The following is a 19520-nucleotide window of genomic DNA, read 5'->3' on the forward strand; positions in this document are numbered from 1 at the left end:
CGGCTCGCACAACTGGTCCTGTAGTGACATGGGAGCTACAAGCATAGTACCGTATAGCACGTAGTACAGACGCCGAGTTCTAACAACCATCTGGCCTCCGCCTCATTCTTATGGTAACAGTATGGCACAGGACTTGCCAAACATTCCTACATGTTTATGGACAGTAGAATGGTGGGCTGGAGAAAGGGAGAGGACATTCGGAGAGACAAGATGAAGGCAGAGGCAGAGGCAGGCAGATGAGATGGTCCATTGGAGTCATGGGCTAGTCCATTATCTGGCGTAAACACAAGGGACAGCAAGGAGCAGGCATCCTCAGAAGACTGGAGTTGTCTAGAATGGAGCTGCGACCCTGGAAAAGGCAGCAGTAGAGGGAAAGGCTGAAAGGAGGAGGACTTTGTTCGGCAGCAGGTAGGTGTTCCCTCCAGGAATTCCTGAACAATATAAAGCAAAGTGTATATATATATGTATATGTATATATATACACAAATATATATGTATATGTAATATATATACAAATATATATATGTATATATATATATATTTTCTTTTTTTGCACCACTGAACAATAGGCTGAGAATTCAAAATTTCTTCATTTAATTTCTGTTTTTATTTCTGGAGAGAGGGTCTTGTTTTGTACCTAAGTCTGGCCTGATACTCATTATGTAGCCCGGGGTAGCTTTCAACTTGTGGCAACCCTGATGCCTAGGCTTGAATCCCGAAGAATACTAACTTTAAGAAATAGTCTTCTCACTGCCGTGCTCCATTACACATTGGTTATTTCCTTCTCCCCAAGTAGGCAGTGCTTCCCCTCTTTAAACTCCTGATCTGGCTGGATGTGGTGGCACACACTGCTAGCCCCAGCACTTGAGAGGCAGAGGCAGGTGGATCTCTGTGACTTCACGGCCAGCTTAGGGCTACATAGAGAGAGCCTGTTTCAAAACGAACACCCTTCATATACTAGAGAAGCAAAGCCCAAGATTGAGGTGATGTGTTGAAAAGGCAGAGCTTTCTTTCCTTTGGGATTCAAGGCTTGAGTCCTGAGCTGAAGTGCCGAGGGACATGCCAAGGTTCTGAAGACAAGGGATGCATCACTGTAGAATCGGTCTTGTTCTGTCCTGGGCTCTCTCCAGATATCCAGTTGATATCTTCTGAATGGTGAGATTCTAGTGGCAGGACTAGGGATAGGAAGAAATAAAGAAGACAAAAGCAATAGCTGGGACAGCCCTGTGACTTTCTACCCATTGAACCCTAGGCCGTGGCCACATTGGATACAATTCCAGAGCTTCATAACGTGGAGTAACAATTCTGACCTTGCTGTGTTTTTGAGGATTGTGGGAGGGTATGATAAATGATTGGACTCGGGACAGTCACTGTAAAAGGGGGCTGCTTCCGTCATTTCCCAGGCGTTGTATTGACTTTCATATCAGTTACTATCACTATGATGAAACACCACGATCAAAAGCGAGTTGGAGAGAAAAGGGTTTATTTGACTTACACTTCCATATTGTAGTCCATCACTGAAGGAAGTCAGGGCTGGAACTCAAACATAGCAGGAACCTGGAGGCAGAAGCTGATGCAAAGGTCATGGAGGAGTGTTGCTTACTGACTTGCTCCTTATGGCTTGCTCAGATTGCTTGCTTTTAGAACCCAGGACCACCACCTGCCCAGAAGTTTCCCCACCCATGGGTTGGGTCCTCCCCCAACCATCACTAATTAAGAAAAATGCCCTACAGGTTTGTTTACATGCAGATTGGATCTTCTGGAAGCATTTTCTCAATTGAGGTCCCCTCCTCTCAGATGGCTCTAACTTGGGTCAAGTTGACATAAATCTAGCCAGCTAAGCTTTGCTCCAAGGTAAGGGGGATGGTTTCAGTCTCTTGATTAGTGTGGTCTTCTTTCCATAATCTGATGAGCTGAGTATCTTTCTCAAGATACTCTGTGTGGGAAAACATCTGATCGCAGACATTCACCAGGGGTTTGCTGCATACACATCAGGATGTTACAATGGACAGGGCACTGCAGAGTCCTGGATCCCATCCTCCCTCTGTATGATTCAGATCTCTCCCTCATTGGTTAGACAGTGTGATGGTTTGATTGATAAATGCCCCCACCCCCAGTCTCTGGCATTTGAATACTTGGTGCGTGTACCAAAGGTTCTAAGAGACTTTTTCAATTAGACTCCACATGAGTGAGATCATGCTGTATTTATCCTACTGCAGTCTATTTCATTTAACACAGTGATCTCTAGGTGTAGCAAGTTGCAGTTGTCAGAATTCCATATTTCTATTTTTCATTTTATTTTATTTATGAGCATGGGTGTGTTACCTGCAAGAATGTCTATGCACCAAAATATAGTGCCACAAAGTCCTAGGACTAGAATAACAGACAGTTATGAGCCACTTAGTGTGGGTGTTGGGGATTGAACCCAGGTCTTCTACAAAAGCAACAAGTGCTCTTAACCATTGAGCTCTCTCTCCTGCCCCGAACAGCATCCTTTTATATGAACCAACCAATAGTATTCCATTTTTATGGATATGTACCACATTAATTTTAATTTTGTCTATTGATAGACTTCTAGGTTTGAGTCTTGGCTGTTGTGAACAATGCAGCAATAAATATGGACAAGCAGGTAGCTTTTCAGCATGTAAATAGAAAACATGTAAATATTCTCTGTGGAAAGAATGCTGGATCAGCTGGGTTAGTGGTGGCCCACACCTTTAATCCCAGCACTCAGGAGGCAGAGTCAGGCGGATCTCTGAATTCTAGGCCAGCATGGTCTACAGAGTGAGTTCCAGAACAGCCAGAGTTACACAAAGAAACCCTGTCTCACAAAACAAAACAAAACAAAACAAGGATGCTGTTCTGAGGAACACCAAACTGCTTCCCACAAGAGCAGTAGTAATTTACATCCTCCCCTATAGTGTGCAGGGGGTTCCCTTCTACATCCTTACCAGTACTTGTTGTCTGTCATGCTTTTGACAACCATTCTTGCTGAAATGAGTGATAATCTCAATGTGGTCTTGAACTGCATTTCTCCCAGCACTTTGGAGCATTTTCTTACAAGGCTTTTGGTGGTTGTGTATCTTCTTAGAATAGTTCATTCAGGTCTTTTTCCCATTGTTAAACCAGATTCTGTCTTTTTATTGGCTCCCTTTATTTTCCTCATACATTCTAGTTGTCAACCTCTTAACACACGTATTTCCCATGGCCGTGGGTCACTCTTTACTCTGTGAACCTTTCCCTTTGCTCTGCAGAAGCTCTGGAGTCCCACCTGTTTACTTCGGATGCCTAAGGTCTCAGGATCCTCTTTGCCCACATCCATGTCCAGAAGCATTTTCTCTATGTTCTGGTAGTTTAATAGATCCATGTCTCACACTGACTCATTGACCTTTACCAGTGCATTTCAGGAGCTGGTTAGGAATAGGTACCGATGCATATCCAGTTTCCCCAGCGGTTTGTTAGAGACCTTTCTTTCACTCATGCATGTTCTTGGTTACTCTTCCTTGTCATAAGAATCAGCTAGAAGACACACCCCTTGGCATGTGTGTGAGAGTATCTCCAGAGAGATTTAACCGAGTGCAGACTCATCCTAAGGCGTGAGGCAGCATCCCATGGTCTACAAGCCTGGATTGGATAAAAGAATATAAGGAAGGGAGCCTATTGAGTACCAACATTTGTCTCTCTTTGCTTCTTGATCGGTCCAAATGTGAACAAGCAGCTTCATACTCCCACTGCCACTGTCATCGGCTGCTCCTGCTGCTGTGCCTTTCTCTTCATGGTGAGCTATAACCCCTTAAAGCCACCAAAATAAAATGCCACACCAACAAGAAAGTAACAAATACAGTTTCTTCTAATAGTGTCACTCTGGGAGCAGAGGCTACTTGTTTGTTTCCTGGCTGCCCAGACTGGAAATAATCACTCAGAAACTGTATTAATTGAAACACTGCTTGGCCTAATAGCTCAGGCCTCTTATTAACTAACTCTTACATCTTAAATTAACCTATTCCTATTATTTTGTATTTTACCATGCGGCTCGTGGTTTATTGGTAAGGTTCCCGGGTAGGCGTCTTTCTCCTTTGGCAGCTACATGGCGTCTCCTTGATTCTGCCTACTTTCTCTCTGTTTGGATTTCCTGCCTGGCTTTATTCTGCCCTTTCATAGGCCCAAAGAAACTTCTTTATTAACTGGTGGTAATAAGACATATTCACAGCATACAGAGGGGAATCCCACAGGAGCATTAAAGAAAGTGAGTCTGGAGTTGACCATCACCTACTCCACCATATTTCAGATGCCACCTAAAGATAGTAAATCTAGACTCTTGCTCTGTATCCATTTGGACTGGTTATATAGTAGGGACACAGGATGACAGCAGGATGGTGGCATTTCCTTCTGTCCAGAATGCCCTTGTCCCGGCGTCCTATTGATAACAGTGTTCCAAACCCAAGAACAGAACACCAGCTGCCATGCGTTCCCAGCAAGTCATTTCAAGGAGCTCTATAGGATGCTTCTTCTGTATCCCAACTCTTCTTCTTTGGTACATGTATCTATCTAGGTACTCAGAGAAGGCTCTGATAAGCCTACGCAGGGTTTCCTGATCTTAGCACTGGGACGTATGCTGCTGCCAGTGTCTTATTCTTGCTGGCATCTCAACAAGGGCCGTTTCCTTGGGGAAAGTAGGGCCTTTCTCCAAGGATATAAAATTCAACTGGCCTCTGACAGCTTCCATATGCACAGCGGTCCTCATTGGGTGAGTTCATAGCCTCTCAAGTGTGCCCAGGGCAGAGAGGTGGGTGGATTTCCTTGTATCATCTTCTCTGGCCTGTAAAATGTTTGGATCATCATTGCCCATGAAAGTAACCACATGAGAGGAGGTGACTGGCAAGAGTGGGACTGTCACTCTCCTTGTCTTTTAGTTTCTTGGTATCCTGCTTTTCAGTCCACCATAGAGGCTGCCTTGCTCTCTCTTAGTAAAGCACCCACCTATAATCCTGTCACATTTCCTCTCCTTTGTTTTCTTAAGCGATTATGGATAGCTGTTACCAGTATCTCTAGGTGTCGATTGGCACCCTGTCAATTAACACCTACACTCCAAAACAAGACTTGGTCTTCATTATCTTTGGGATCTTTATTGCTTAGAATGATACCTGGCATGTAATAGATGCGCAGTAGATGCTTGGTGAAAGAACCAGTAGAGGAGCTGGACGTTTGTGGCGCATGCCTTTAATCCCAGCACTCAGGAGGCAGAGGCAGGCGGATCTCTGTGAGTTCAAGACCGGCCTGGTCTACAGAGTGATTTCCAGGACAGGCAGGGCTACACAGAGAAACCCTGTCTCAACAAACAAACAAACAAATGAAACAAACAAAGCAAACAAAAAATACAAGTAGGGGATGAGCCTGGAGGACTCACCTTCTGTTTATGTGTCTTCTTCATTCTGAAGATGAGAGGCTTCCTTCACCACAACCCTTAGCGTACAGTCTGTGACTGAACCCTATTCAAGCCACATCTTTTTTTTTAGCGTTTTCTTTTTTTTAATATTTATTTATTTATTATGTATACAATATTCTGTCTGTGTGTATGCCTGTAGCCCAGAAGAGGGAACCAGACCTCATTACAGATGGTTGTGAGCCACCATGTGGTTGCTGAGAATTGAACTCAGGACCTTTGGAAGAGCAGGCAACGATGCTCTTAACCACTGAGCCATCTCTCCAGCCCCAAGCCACATCTTTTATAGGCCCTGGAGCCTAAGCCATATATGTGGGCCTTAGGGAATGTATGTGAGAATTCTGGTTGTGTTTTTTCTTACTTAATAGTCTAAGAAATTAGTTTCTTTCAACACAGATTTACCCAAACCCCACGAATGTAGTACCTATACTACATTTTATATTATACCTATAGGGTATAAAAGTCAGGGGCAAAAACAAAACACACCCTAGAGAGCAAGACCGAGTTATGCATTCACAAGAGCACCGTGGACTCCCCTGTGACACATCTATTTATTTGAATGACATCAGAAGATGGCAGATGTTGAAACAAGAAATGCATATTCTTTATTCCATACTGAGGAAGTGGCATTGTAACAGTGTTAAGTTTATTTAAAAGGAACATTTTTCTTATTAGAATCCATTAAGTTAGAGAAGTAAGTTTTGCCAAATGCCAACTCTGCCTTGACTAACGGTTACACTGTCTCCCATGTATGATTAGCTTTGTCCCAGTGTTTCCCATGGTGCTGTTTATATTCCCAGTTGACAATACGGGTGAGTGAGGCCCAAGCTGTCCATGGTCCCAGCTGTCTGGCCATCTATGAGTACCTGGGGAGGTGGCTGTGGGAAGGTGGCGGACGTACTTCTGCTTATGTGTTCAGTCTCAGGCTGTTCTCTGCCTTGATCCTCATTGTGGTATAGCAAGAGCAACTGGCTGTATGGACCCCTTGGAGCCCTTGCTGCCTTTAGGTATGAACCAGCTGCGTAACTTTGATTTGTGGAAGTTCTCATCTCATATCTCGAATCCTTGTTTTCTGACCCACAGCAATCCCAAGGGTCCCCCCACCTCTGCTACCTGGGATCCTGTGACTCTTTGAAGGGTATCTCATCTGTTGCTAAGGGTTCCTGCTCCAAGCAGAGACAGTGGGTGACTGCTTCTCTGGGGAATGCAAGGCTGGCTCAGTCTCAGTCTGGTCATTCATGGGTTCCTGAGGATCCCCTGGGAGCATTTCTCCTTTCTTTTGCTGACCCTGGGAAGTCTTCTCCCCTCCCCCTTTCATTTTCTGAAGCATCAGACTCCTTGCCATGAGATGAATAGGCAAGGTTTTCTTTTAAAAATGGCTGTTTGGCATGTCCATAACATCAACGACAACAGTATTAATGACATTGTACATTTCAGGGCTTTGCTCTGTACGTACATTGCTCTGAGATGTATCATTTCATCAACCATCTGGGGCACACACACCCCTCCCACCCTGCTTTGATGAATCCCAAAGGGGTCTGCTATATCCTGACCCGCCTCAGGGGGTAAGAGAGCAGATGGATTCTTCTATATAAGCACCCCCCCACACACACATGCACACATTAAACCACACCCCTCAGAGTGCAAACTGCCCGACCTCTTCCTGTGCATGGAATGGTTCTGGTCTTAGAATCTGGCTACTCTCAAGAATAAACTTTTTAAGTTTCAGTTTTAGAGAAACTTCATTCTGGGGATGATTTTATGGACGGTCTTTGTGTTTGACATCTTGTATGGTCAGGCCTGTCAAAGCCATACTTGGAAACAAAACCTGGCCCTTCCGTCCTTGGCTGACTGTGACTGGATTCAGAGACGAACACAGGGCGAGTGGAAGAGGGAGGCGGCAGGGTTCTGTGGCCGCAGAGAGAAAGCTTCCAGCCCAGTGTCTCCTCCCAGAGTTGGAGGGGGGTTAGTGATGGAATAATCAGGTCCATTTGTTGGGCTGGGGGTGGGACAGGACGGTTGGGAGGGAACATTGGGCACATCCTAGGACACCTCTTCCAGAACTGAATTCCTGAGCTATCGTGGAGACTTTGAGATTCACTCTGAGATTAGTGTATGCCGGCCACAAACTGAACTACTATGAGCCCCGAGGCCATTTTGAATAATAAAGCCTACACGCCTGCTTTCTCATTCCGCTGTGTCTCTATCTCCCCATTCTACTCCACAAACTATCTTGCTACTGCCCCACCCTTGCTGAGTCTCTGGTTCCCTGTGGCCTTGCCATGTGACTTTTTTTTTTTTTTTTTTTTTTTTTTTTTTGGTAGGACTATGCCTTCACATTCCCCATTTCTTGTGGTCCCACGGGGGACATTTCACATTGTTGCCACCACGGGCCTCTGGCTGCTCACCAAACATTCCAGACTTTTCCCTTTTTACTGCTTTTTAGTGGGTCATTTCCTGTGCTACCAAACTCCTTTCCTGACTGATACAGAGGACTGGAAATACCCCCCTCTGCATGGCCCTCATTATTCTGTCATTAAGGTATATATATCTCAGGCAGTTATTGCTCTTTGACCTTTTGGCTAAGACCAGTATATCACAACAAAGCAACTGTCCACTTAACCACTGTTCCTGCCCCAGATTGTAGGATCCTTAAAGGCACAGTGTGTTTCTTTCCTACAAGAAGTAGTGTGATATAGTGGTTAAGCGAGGAAATTCTGGATTCTGACAGCCTGGGCTCAAGCCTTTGCTTCTAGAACTTACTAGTAATCGACCTTTAGGTAAGATCCTTAGTTTCTCTATCTCGGCTTACTCAACCATAAAGTAGGTTAGTAATGGCTTTACATAGAACTGTTTTGAGAATTAAATGACTATAGGCATATAAATAAATAAATACATGGGCTGCAACTGCAGTGGCATCTGAGTGTGTTGTACCGAGCACTACCTAAACTAACTATGAGCATTTTCAACACACCCATCATAAGGTACCCTGGAACGCAATGCACACGCCTATGCTTGTCCAAAAGTGAATTCTCTATCATATCCCTTCGCCCTCCTTCCCTGTCTTCCACTTGCCTTGTGTCCGTCCCTCTACCTTCCTCTTTTTCTCTCTCCCTTCTTCACTTTTAGTTTTGGGCCGACCATCGGTCCTCACGGAGTAGCTGAGTTCTCAGGGGACCCTCCGAGCAGAAAGGTCCTATGCTCTCCTTCCTGAGGCTCCAGCAGCAGAGGCTCTAGAGAAAGGAGGATAGATGGGCAGAACCAGGGGGTTGGTGTGAGCGGCTCAGACGCTGAAGGGCTGTGAAGGGGGGAGAGGGGGTGGGGGAAGATGTGGGAGATGAGGAAAGGCCTTCAGGAGCTGATTCTGAAGCTGGACAACCGTGCTTGCTAATGGTAATAAGAGCTTCCTGGATGCCTGAGGCCCTGCCTCTAGAATTTCCCTAGACACGAATGAAGCAGAAGGAAAAACTGAACAAAGAGCAAAGAGAAAAGGCAGCTGGAAACACACCTGCTTTCTTTTTGCCAATGGGTCTTTTCCGCTGCCTGTCTCCTGTATCCACTCCTTCTGGAGGAATCTGGAGTTTGAGTCTACGCCCAGCCCATGCTCCTCTACCTATCAGATGATGGTGTAAGGCAAGCAACGGAGCCCAAAGCGGGCCTGGGTGTCGTTAGTTAAGAAATGGGGTTCATTGTACCAGAGAAGTCAAGGTTGGATGAAGTGGGGTTCAGACACGTGCTGGATGGTGCTGTTCCTAGGCAATGAGATGGTGGCTACGTACACATAAAATTCCCTCTTCCTTCCTCAGACAGGCTACCGTTTCTCTATTCTTATCCTTTTGTTTAAAACATTTTTATTAGTCTTATTTTGTCTTAAAATTTTAAACAGCTGTTTATAAAACACAACAAATACACAACACAAAACAAAACTCGGTAAAAATAACACACTATATAGTACATATACTCAGACCGTGTGATATATTTATATAATAAAAGATGAAAATATTCACTTTCCATAATAAAAATAAGTTCTATTTTTTGTTTATTTTACAATATACTTAATATTCTCTCTTTTGCCTCTTCCTCTCCAGCTTTCTTTCCTTCATCCCGAATCTCAAGGAGGTTCCGTGTGGCTGTCCCCAGCCCAGTGAGCTGGAGTCTGAGAGGTGACGGGTGGGAAGGTGGCAGAGGGCTCAGGAACACGCGCGGCAGCCACATTCCAAGTGTCTCTCCACCTCTTCCACGAATGAGGAGCCGTCGGTGCACTGGAAGACGTATTTCCGCCGCTTGCTGCGGATTGGCTGGCAGCACTGGCTCCCGCACCCGCCGCGGCATTCCATGATAGGCACCTTGGAGGCTGTGGCACAGGAGGCGTAATCTTTCTGACGGCGGATGGCTTCACGGACTATCTCCCCCAAACATGGATTCTCTAAAGAGGGCAGAGATGTAACGTTAGGGCACTGATGGTGAAGAGGGTCTGGTATGACCATGGGGCGGCTCCCTGATTGGCTATCAGGGGACACGTGATCTGAAGCCGCACGTACTTATTCACTAGCTCGTCCCCTCCCCCCCCCCCCCACTTACCCACTCTTTCTTCCATTCTTCCTCTGTCTGTCCCTCCCTCCATGTATAATGGAGAACTTTTACTGCGCCAGGCTCTACACAAGGACAATTATTCCTCCAAAATATTCTGGTGACAGGAGTGAACTTGGTCCCCTCCAGCCTCCAAGGGACCAGCAACTGGTAAAGAGTGGCTAAATCGTGTTACTAGGCAGCCGCTTAGATACTAAAATGGAAAACATCTGGATTCACTTAAGAATCTGGATTGCTGGGTTCTTTGAAACTAGGAGGTCTGTGGAGGCCAGCCTGTTCCCCATGTTGCCACGGGGGAACATGCTAAGAGCTCTGGATGGGGCAGCAGAGCTCCAACTGGTCCCAGACTGGCCCTACCACTCCCTTAGTCCGTCCCCCTTGATCTAGAGCCTGGACACTCAATCTATCGACCCCGAAGTGGATCTATTTGTAATGAGAAACCAAGGCAGAGAGAAGCTATGAAGGGGCATGTTTCTATAAGAGCACATGAAAGGCAGTTGACTTGGTCCAGGGGCCGGGAGGCTTTTGGGGAAGTGACCACACAGATGAGATCTGGAAAAGATGCTGATGAGGTAACAGCCCTTCAGGATGTTTCTGGTAGTCCTAGAAACTACGGGAGAGCAGTAAAGAGGACTCCCGTGTGTGCTGGGATGTTCACCTCTGACCCCTGTTCTTTGCCTTCACTTCCTCCCAACACTGACAGAACATCTGGGAAAGGGAAGCAGAATCATAGCATCATCCCTTGTCTTCCCGCGCCTCAGCTTTAGAGACTATCTGCCTGGAGAACCATGACACCTATACCCACCACCCTCAACGATCCATACCCATTTGTGAGCCGCAGAGGCGACGGAAGAAAAAGCATCAGAGCGTTTTAAAGGATTATGTGTTTCAGTACAATGCACAGGCGTACAATTCACCTTCCAAAACTCTTTCAAACTGGGAAGGGCTTTAAAAGGACTCGGAAAGAGCAGAGAGATGAAGGGCATGTGGGCATGCATGCGTGTGGAACGTGGGAGCACAGGTATGGCAGCACTAACAATGGGGTGAAGGGGATATGAGCGGTGCGCATGCCATCCTGATACGGGCCCGAGGCGAAAATTACTTCAGATTTAAAACACAAACAGGTTTAGTTAAAGGTGCCCTGTACAGACGTGAGACGCAAGAGTCCCTGAGTGACAGGGTGTGGCTTGGAAGCTGGTGCCAGTGATTATGTAGAAGAAAACCCCCAAAGTGATAGTTTCAAGCCAAGGACTTTGGCTTCTGGGTTTGTCAGGGACATTGACCCCTAGGTGTTTGGTTTTCCCCAACCCCATCTCCTTCTCTTCCCTTGTCCCCTCTTCTCCCACACACGTTTCTCTGTCTGGCTGTAAGGGTAATGTGAATTCAGCAGAATGAGTGGGAAGTACGCTGTGCTCTTCAGTTTTCTGAACTGGTTTGGGAAGAACTGTATGACGCTTCTTTAAACGTATGATAGAAAGCATTAGCAAGCTCATGGGGTCCTGGAATTTTGATTGAAGACTTCTTCCCCTCTTTCTCCCCTCCCCCTCCCCCATGCCTTTCCTTTTTTCTTTCTCCTCCTCCTCCTCCTCCTCTTCCCCCTCCTTCTTGTCCTTCTCCTCTCTCTCTCTCTCTCTCTCTCTCTCTCTCTCTCTCTCTCTCTCTCTCTGCAGTCTCATGCAGCTTAAGCTGGTCTCTGGACGACCCTGGATTTCTGGTCCCCTTCCTCTCACGTTTAGGGCTTATAGGCACCTTTTCATTTAATGATGGAAGACTTTTTTAAAATATAAAAACCTTTTATTTATGAATATGGGTGTGTACACTGTATGTGTTCTTGCCTTAAGAAGCCCTAAATGGCCATCGGGTTCCCTGTAACTGAAGTTATAGGTAGTTGTGGGCCTCGGGTGGATGTGGGCATGAGGAATCAAACTTGGGTCCTCTTGAGGAGTCAGAAGTGCTCGTAACTGCTCAGTCATCACTCCAGTCCTGACGATGGAAGGCTCATCACTAATTCAGTTTCTTGTAATGTCTCTTTTGTCATCTCTGATTTTGTATCTTCTCTCTGCCTTCCGTAGCCTACCTACAGATCTGTCAATTTTGTTGATCTTCTAAAGACCCAACTGCAGATCACGCTCAGCTTCCTGTTGGTCCCTGATGGGTACGGTGTGGTATGGGCTACAGCCTAATCTGCTGCGTTATGGTTCAGGGTGCTGGTGTGACATTGCGGCCGTGCAAGTGAGTACGGTAGAGTGTTGGTGACACCTTGGGATGGGGAGGTGTGGCATCTGCTGCCCCTGGAGTGGAACACACTGCAGCAGCAGCAGCTCTGGGGATTTGCTCTAGAAGCCTGGGTCATGGCAGGGTGAAGGGTCAGAATCTGGGCTCCTTTTCTGTACAGTACAGCCATGTAAACTGCAGGCATCTCCTCAAGTGGGCTCAGAGCCTGAGAGGATGGAGACTGCCCAGCAGCCAACACGACAGGTGCCCAGCCCAGGGTTCTGTAGTGCGCCAAGAGACTACTGCCTACTTCTGCCTGTGAAGACAAACTCTCTCTTAGCTCCGAGTCAGTGCCAATCAAGGAGATGGGGTAGCATGAGGGTGCTCCCCTCCCTCTGTACTCAGGCATTCTCCATTAGACAGTTTAGGAAAAACGTTGTTGGTATTTCTTGTTGGGCCATTTTGCCTGTGCTGGCCACTCTAGGTGGCTTATTAGCCACTTCGGGGATCTCACTCAAGAATCAATGTTGAATTCTCATCCATCACAGTATTACTTAGTGTTTTCAATAAATGAGTGCCGTTGTTTTGGGTGGGGAATTACAACCCAGAGAGGACTGTCCGGCTCAAGGACACACAGAATTTTATCTCATGACAACAGTGCTGCTTCTGACTTTTAAGAGTCCTAACGTGGGGCCATAAAGATGGTCCAGCAGTTCAGAGTGCTTACAGCTCTTCTAGAGGACTTGAGAACTCAAGCTCAGTTCTCAGCACCTGGGTGGCTCACAACCACTTGCAAGTCCAGTTCTAGGGGATCGGATGCCCTCTTCTGGCCTCCGTGGGAAATGCACACACATGGCATACACACACAGACACACACACACACAGATAGAAAAATAATAAAAATAAATCTTTAAAAAAATCCTACTTAGATGTTTTACAAAGTTAAGTCATACATTTCAGCTCTGAGCACATCCCTAGGTACCACTCTACATGGCGTATATTCCTCTGAGAAACCCTGCAAGGTGGCAGGACAGTCAGTCAGTGTCCATAATGACCCTGTCACCTGCTACATCTTCTATGCAGTAGCCTTCTTTGATGAATGTACCTCGGCAGTGTAACTGATTTAATGACCTGGAAATGGCAGTACAAGTTACTTCTCTGGGCAGGTCGTTTAAGCCACCATGCATGGCTTCCTCCTCGCTATCTGATGGTCTATTCTGGAGAAAAATCAGCTCCTTCGACCCTGTTTCTTTTGCACGCCCTCCATCCCACAAGGACCACAGACTCACCTTGCTCACAGTGATTGCCACTGAAGCCAGGCTGGCACAGGCAGTAAGGCTCCCCTCGATCTGAGATGTGGCATTGCCCATGGTGGCACTTGAAGGCTGAGCAGTCGTTGGCAGAGTCGTTCTTGTGGTCACACAAGGCTCCCCCATAGCCCTCTGCACACTGGCACATGTATGTGCTGCCGGTTGCCACACATTTCCCGTGGCTGCAGCTGGGGGCAGAGGGAGAGGCCGAGACCAGAGTCAGTGTTGCTAGCGGCTTCCTCTGTCCTTCCTCCCAGAGGACAGAGATATGGGACCTTGTGCTGGGCACGGTCCTCCTTCAGTCCAGGGTCTAAGCACCTCTTTTCATGCAAATCCCAAGTAACTGGAAGCCCATGTGCCCTAGCGAATATCCACCACCAGCTCTGAGCAGACAGATGCCGATCTGCTTCTGTTCCCTACAGAGACGACGTCTTCCGCGTCAATTCATAACCCAACAGACTTTGAGCTTTCCGTTGACACTAAGAAATAATTACTTTTATGTTTTTTGAAACAGGGTCTCATTGTGTAGGCCAGGCTGGTCTCAAATTCACAGAAACCCGCCTGTTTTTGCCTCCCAAGTGCTGGGATTAAAGACATGCATCACCACATATGGCAAAGACAATTTTAAATATTGCACGTTATTGATTGTGTGTATGCGTGCAAACACCAGTGGGCATGTGGGCACACATCTAGAGGTCAGAGAACAACTTGTTACAGTAGGTTCTCTTCTACCATGTGGGTCCTTGGGTTTGAACTCAGGTGGCTTAGCAGCAAGCTCCTCTACCTACTGAGTCACTTTGTTGGTCTCTGTCAGTATTCTAAACCTCCCTCAATTTAAAGAGCAAATGCTCTTATTACTATTTCTACTACTAGAGGTTGAACAACCCTCACTCAGAATGCCCCCAAATCTAAAACATTTTAACCATCAGCATGGAGTCCAGAGGAGTAATCCTACACCTGATCTCCATCAGTGGCTGCTGATAAAACACAGACACATCGAACAGATCATACAGAACTATTAGGCCTTGTGTATGAGGGGGTCTATGAAATATAAATGAACTCTGTATATGCACTTGGTTCTCATCCCCCAAATATCTCAGAGGTAGATGTGCATCATTGTAAAATGTGAAAAGATACCCCAAGTGTGAAACATTTCTAGTGTCAGGCATTTTGGACAAGAGACACTTAACATGTTAGCAGATGACATGCACCATGTACCAGGTACTGTGTGAAGCGCGTCACTCCTCACTCTGTGATAGCCCCTCCCATGAACTAGCCTGCTGTCCATTTCCCAGAGAGAAGGATGGATGAATGGTAAAGTCTGCATTTCGTAATTAAATTTTTTGAGTTGTTTATTTTATGTATATGATAGTTTTGCCTACACATGTGTATGTGCACCATGTATGTGCCTGGTGCCTGTGGACACCAGAAGAGGGCATTGAACCTTCTGGAACTGGAGTTACAGATGGTTGTGAGTCACCAGGTAGGTGCCTGGGTGAACCCAGGTTCTCTGCAAGAGCAGCAAGTGCTCTTAGCCACTAAGCCATCTCTTTTTTCTTCTTCGAAAAGTTAAAAAGATTTATTTATTTTTAATGTATGTGGGTATTTTGTTTGCATGCATATATGTGTACCACATGTGTGCCTAGCACCCACAAAGGTCAGAAAACAGTGTCAGATCCTTTGAAACAGGAGTTACAGATGGCTGTGAACTGTCACGTGGGTTCTGGAACTTGAACCTGGGTCCTTGGGAAGAACCATGGAGTCATCTCTCGAGCTCCCAGCTCTTTCTTTTTAAAATATTGCTTTGACTTATTTGTCTGTTTATTTCTCCGTGTGTGCATATGCCACAGCATGGTTGTGGGGGTCAGGAGACAACTCGTAGGAGTTGGATCTTGCCTTCTGCTGTGTGGGTCTTGGGGATTAAACTCAGGTCATCAGGCTGGGAGGCAAGAGCCTTTGCCTGTTAAGCCACCTCTCCAGCTCTCAAAGCCTGCATTTTCAATCATGACACATTGCTGAGTCTACTGATGACATTCAGGTCAGGATTCATACTAATTCCAGGGCCAGGCACACACATCAAGAGTAACGGGAAGTTTAGGCCTCTACAGCACACCTTCCTTCTTGATCAAGACTATTATTCCTCAACTTGTCCAGCCAGCCAAATTACCATTCTCAAGCCTGGTCTTATATCTTGTCAATGGCAGTTTCTAGAATACTGGGGTCTCTTGCACTGAGTACAAGGCCCTGCGCATAGTAGGCCCTCAATAAACACGTGTGGAATGAATAATGAAGGGCTGAACCATTAAACATGATTCAGATGTGCACTTATGCAGACTCAGGAACTGGAATCCGTACGTCTTCTATTTTCTGGGCTGTGTTTGGGGCTTTATGTCCCTTCTGAGAGGCTTTTTTGATTACACAGGGGCAGTGCAGAGTCTAGCAGGTCCTACGGGCTGCCTGGTAGAGACAGATATTTTGAGAAAGTCCCCCTCATGTTCATGCTTTGAAGCCGGGCCTGCTGCTTGGATGTAGGAACCTCGCTTCTGGGCATTTTAAGCAGTTGTGCTAGCCACAATAAGATCACAATTCTCCCAGCATCCACCAGTGCTCAGTCCTTCCATGTGGGCAGGGCAGCTTGTGAGCCGAGAACCTAGTGCTCTTAGGACACTCACCTGTGACCAAGGCAGGGGTCACGCGCTTCCTGATCACACAGTGGGCCGGTCCATCCCGGGTGGCACTCACACACGACATTGTCCTTCTCCACAGAGCGACACAGGCCGTGTCGACACACAGTGCAGGACTTGCAGCCAGGAGAGACCCCAAGGGACTGAGGTGGGAGGGCCTTGAAATCCTGCAGTTCGTTGTTGATGCGCACTTCGTGGATACAGCCGTGGAAGCCGCCCAGCGGCCTGTCTGCACCCTGGCGCAAGGCTGAGAGGCCCGTGGAGGTGGGGATGCCTGCGGGAGGAAATGGGCACAGCCTGAAGACACCCCCTTGGCCTTCCCCACCCCCTTGGTCTTCCCAGTGAGAACACACACTGCAATGTGTTCATAGTTAGCGTTCACAGCTCTGGGCCTCTGCTGTTCAAACTGAACTAACGGGTCAGAGACTGGGTCTTCTCCTCACAGGGATGAGTCCTTGCTCTAATGTTGTTAAAAGTCCACTTATCACCAGTATTTAATCTCAGAAAAAAAGTCCCCCGGAAGTCTGTGTTGTGAACTTTCAGAGGAGAAATGAGAGGAACTATCACTGACTGCCACACAGTCCCATTGGCTTAACCGAGGCCCATCCCTTAGGTATGGTGTGGGTGGAGGAACACTTGGCCACCCTGCTGTCCCCACTGGGTTGAGGTGCCCCCCCTTACTCTCGTTCTTGTTTGAAAGCCCACAGAAAAGGAGCTGTATTTCGGGAGAGAAGATGTGAGTAGGGGAGCAGCTTGCATCAGTGAAGCTCCGGGGTTCAAGGTTTCCAGGATATTCGCTACCCTTTGAGTCAGACCACTGGTAAAGGCCTGACTCTGTTTTTGGTGATGTCTGGTCTGTATTTTCCCTCTCCTCTTACTATTGGGCCTATGGTTTAGCTGCTGTGAATGCTTAGCGTACACACAGCCCTGGGGTTCAATGCCCAGCACTGCATATACTGGGCACAGCAGCACATGCCTGTAATCCCAGTACTCAGCAGGTAGAGGTGGGTGTATTAGAAGTTCAAGTTATCCTTGGTTACAGATGAAGTTTGAGGTCAGCCTGGGCTACGTGAGACCCTGTCTCTAAAATAAAATAAAATAAAATATTAAAATAAAATAAAGCTTTTACTCTTCCCCTTCCATGCTAATTCCTATCTCTAGGCCCGATGTTGGCTGGGGAAAGTGCCCAGTTTTGAGGCCACAGCGGAGCAGGTGCAGAGGAGGGAGGGTCTTCCTTGTGGAGAATCTGTGTCCTGAGATGGGTCTGGGCCAGGAGTACTCTGTGTCTCCTGCATCTAGATGGCCTGCTCACAGTGCAAGTCCCTGGGCCAAGGCCAGCCCGTGGCAGGGGACACCCGAGTCTTAGGACTCAGCCTTGAACAAACCGCGTCAGTGGCTGTGTGAACATACGTGTCTCTGGGTACAACCCAGGGTGTCGCTCACCCTCACTAGGGTAGCATTCTACCCGTGTCCCAATCTGAACCCCCGCGCCTGCTCTGATGTTGGTTTTTCTTTTCTACATATAATTCTTCATGACCCACCACCCTAGGGGCTTCATTTCTGGTCTAGGCAGCTTGTGGTGGTTTGCCAGTTTGGCCCTGGTACAAGCTTGACCTCAGTGTGGTGGGGCTTCTCATCACGTCCAAGAGGTGGCAGCCCAGAGGGGGTACTGCCCTGAAGCTTAAACTGTAGCAGAGCCCGGACACCCTTTCATCTCCTCCTTCCCTCCTCTCCCCTCCCTGCACCCCTGCTATTCCCACAGAGGCCCACCCTTTTCCCTTCGCCAGCATATGTCCAGAGTCTGTCCCCATGGCTGGGCTAGCGCCTGGCCACCCTTTCAGCAACCAGTTTTGCTATCACTTCCTCCAGGAAGACTCCTCTGACTGACCTTGGCAGTAGGGGGCAAGAAGACATCAGGGAGACCCCTGGCATCAGCTCTGGGTGTTGGTGCAGAAGCAGGAAGTCGGGAAGGTGGGAAGGGTGGGGCAAGGTGGTGATGGAGGGTGGGGGAGAGTTACCTCCAAGATAGAGGGGGCTGTTGATGCCCACTGCTGGCTGCTTCTGAAGCTTCCCCAGGCTCTTGGGGGCTCCTTTGTCTACCACCAGGTTCAAGGTCTGGTTTAGCATCACCAGCTCCACACTGTGAAACTGACCATCGTTCACCGTCTCCACACTGCACAGGAGAGAAAGGGAAAGAGCCAGAGGTGAGGCGCATTCCGCGGCCAGGCACAGGGCTGCAGTTTGGATTGGCACTGCGTGCATTCTGCTCTAGTCTCCATTTGGAAACAACTGCAAGTTGCAAAAACAAAAACAAAAACAAAAACAAAACAGAAATGATGTAGGAGGGTCATCTGCCTATTGTGTTACTTTCATTGGTTAATAAAGAAACTGCCTTGGTTTGATAGGTCAGAATATAGACAGGTGTAGTAGACAGAACAGAATGCTGGGAGAAAGAAACAGAGTCAGGCAGACGCCATGGCTCTCCTTTCTGAGATGGATGCGGGTTATAATCTTCCCGGTAAGCCACGACCTTGTGGTGATATACAGATTATTAGAAATGGGTTCATTAATGTGTGAGTTTTGGCCAATAAGGGGCTGGAGACAATGGGCCAGGCAGTGTTTAAATGAATACAGTTTCCATGTAATTATTTCAGGGGTAAGCTAGCCAGGATCTGGGCAAGAACGCAGCCCGCTGCTCCTTTAACACAGAAAAGATCTTTTTGCCCAGGCTCTTCAATTACTTGCATTTGGCCCCCACCTCCACTCTTTCTCTGAGCAATGTAAGGGTAAGAGATGCATGTCATGATCCCTGACCTCTAGATCCCTCAGGTGTGTCTCCTGAAAACAGGGCTGTTTCCTCACATAAGCACAGAGTCCTGAGTGAGCAGTGAACGTTCATGCCAACTCTTTCTGTGTTCAGCTGAGCAGTGGTCCCAGTGACGGCCCTTGTAGCAGGTCTGCTCCCGCACCAAGCCGGCCTAGAGGCACTGCAGTAGATACCCAGGTCCTGCTCTGGTCTTTTCACAGAGGGGCAAAGCTATCCCTAGCCCATCACCTCTGGCTGGTGCTACCTGCACACCACCTGGACACTTGCTCACTGAAGATGCGGTCCCTTCAAAAGCCCCGTTTCCTCCGTCAACCTCACTGAGGAGTTAGCTTTGCTCTGGGAAACATCTGGGAGAAAATATTCCAGTATGGTGTGATTTTTTCCCCCCTAGCATGTATGAAACAAACTCTCTCTTGGTTAAGATACCGGTAATTTGTCTTTGTTCTACCTAA

General features: G+C 47.4%; 1 protein-coding gene across 1 annotated transcript in view; it reads right to left on the reverse strand.

Annotated features, from left to right (window-relative positions):
* Positions 1–9395: 9395 nt before the first annotated feature.
* The window catches only part of Slit3 (slit guidance ligand 3), a 597834-nt gene continuing 587709 nt past the window's right edge, over positions 9396–19520 (reverse strand). The window contains exons 33-36 of the mRNA XM_087910713.1: positions 18260–18414; positions 16230–16515; positions 13537–13745; positions 9396–9869 (exon numbers count right to left, since the gene is read on the reverse strand). Of these exons, the coding sequence (XP_087766839.1) occupies positions 9634–9869; positions 13537–13745; positions 16230–16515; positions 18260–18414 (886 nt within the window). The 3' untranslated portion in view covers positions 9396–9633. The remainder of the gene's footprint in view (positions 9870–13536; positions 13746–16229; positions 16516–18259; positions 18415–19520) is intronic.

The sequence above is a fragment of the Myodes glareolus genome, chromosome 9 (assembly GCF_982192425.1).
Source record: "Myodes glareolus chromosome 9, mMyoGla1.1, whole genome shotgun sequence".
In the NCBI taxonomy this organism is placed as follows: domain Eukaryota; kingdom Metazoa; phylum Chordata; class Mammalia; order Rodentia; family Cricetidae; genus Myodes; species Myodes glareolus.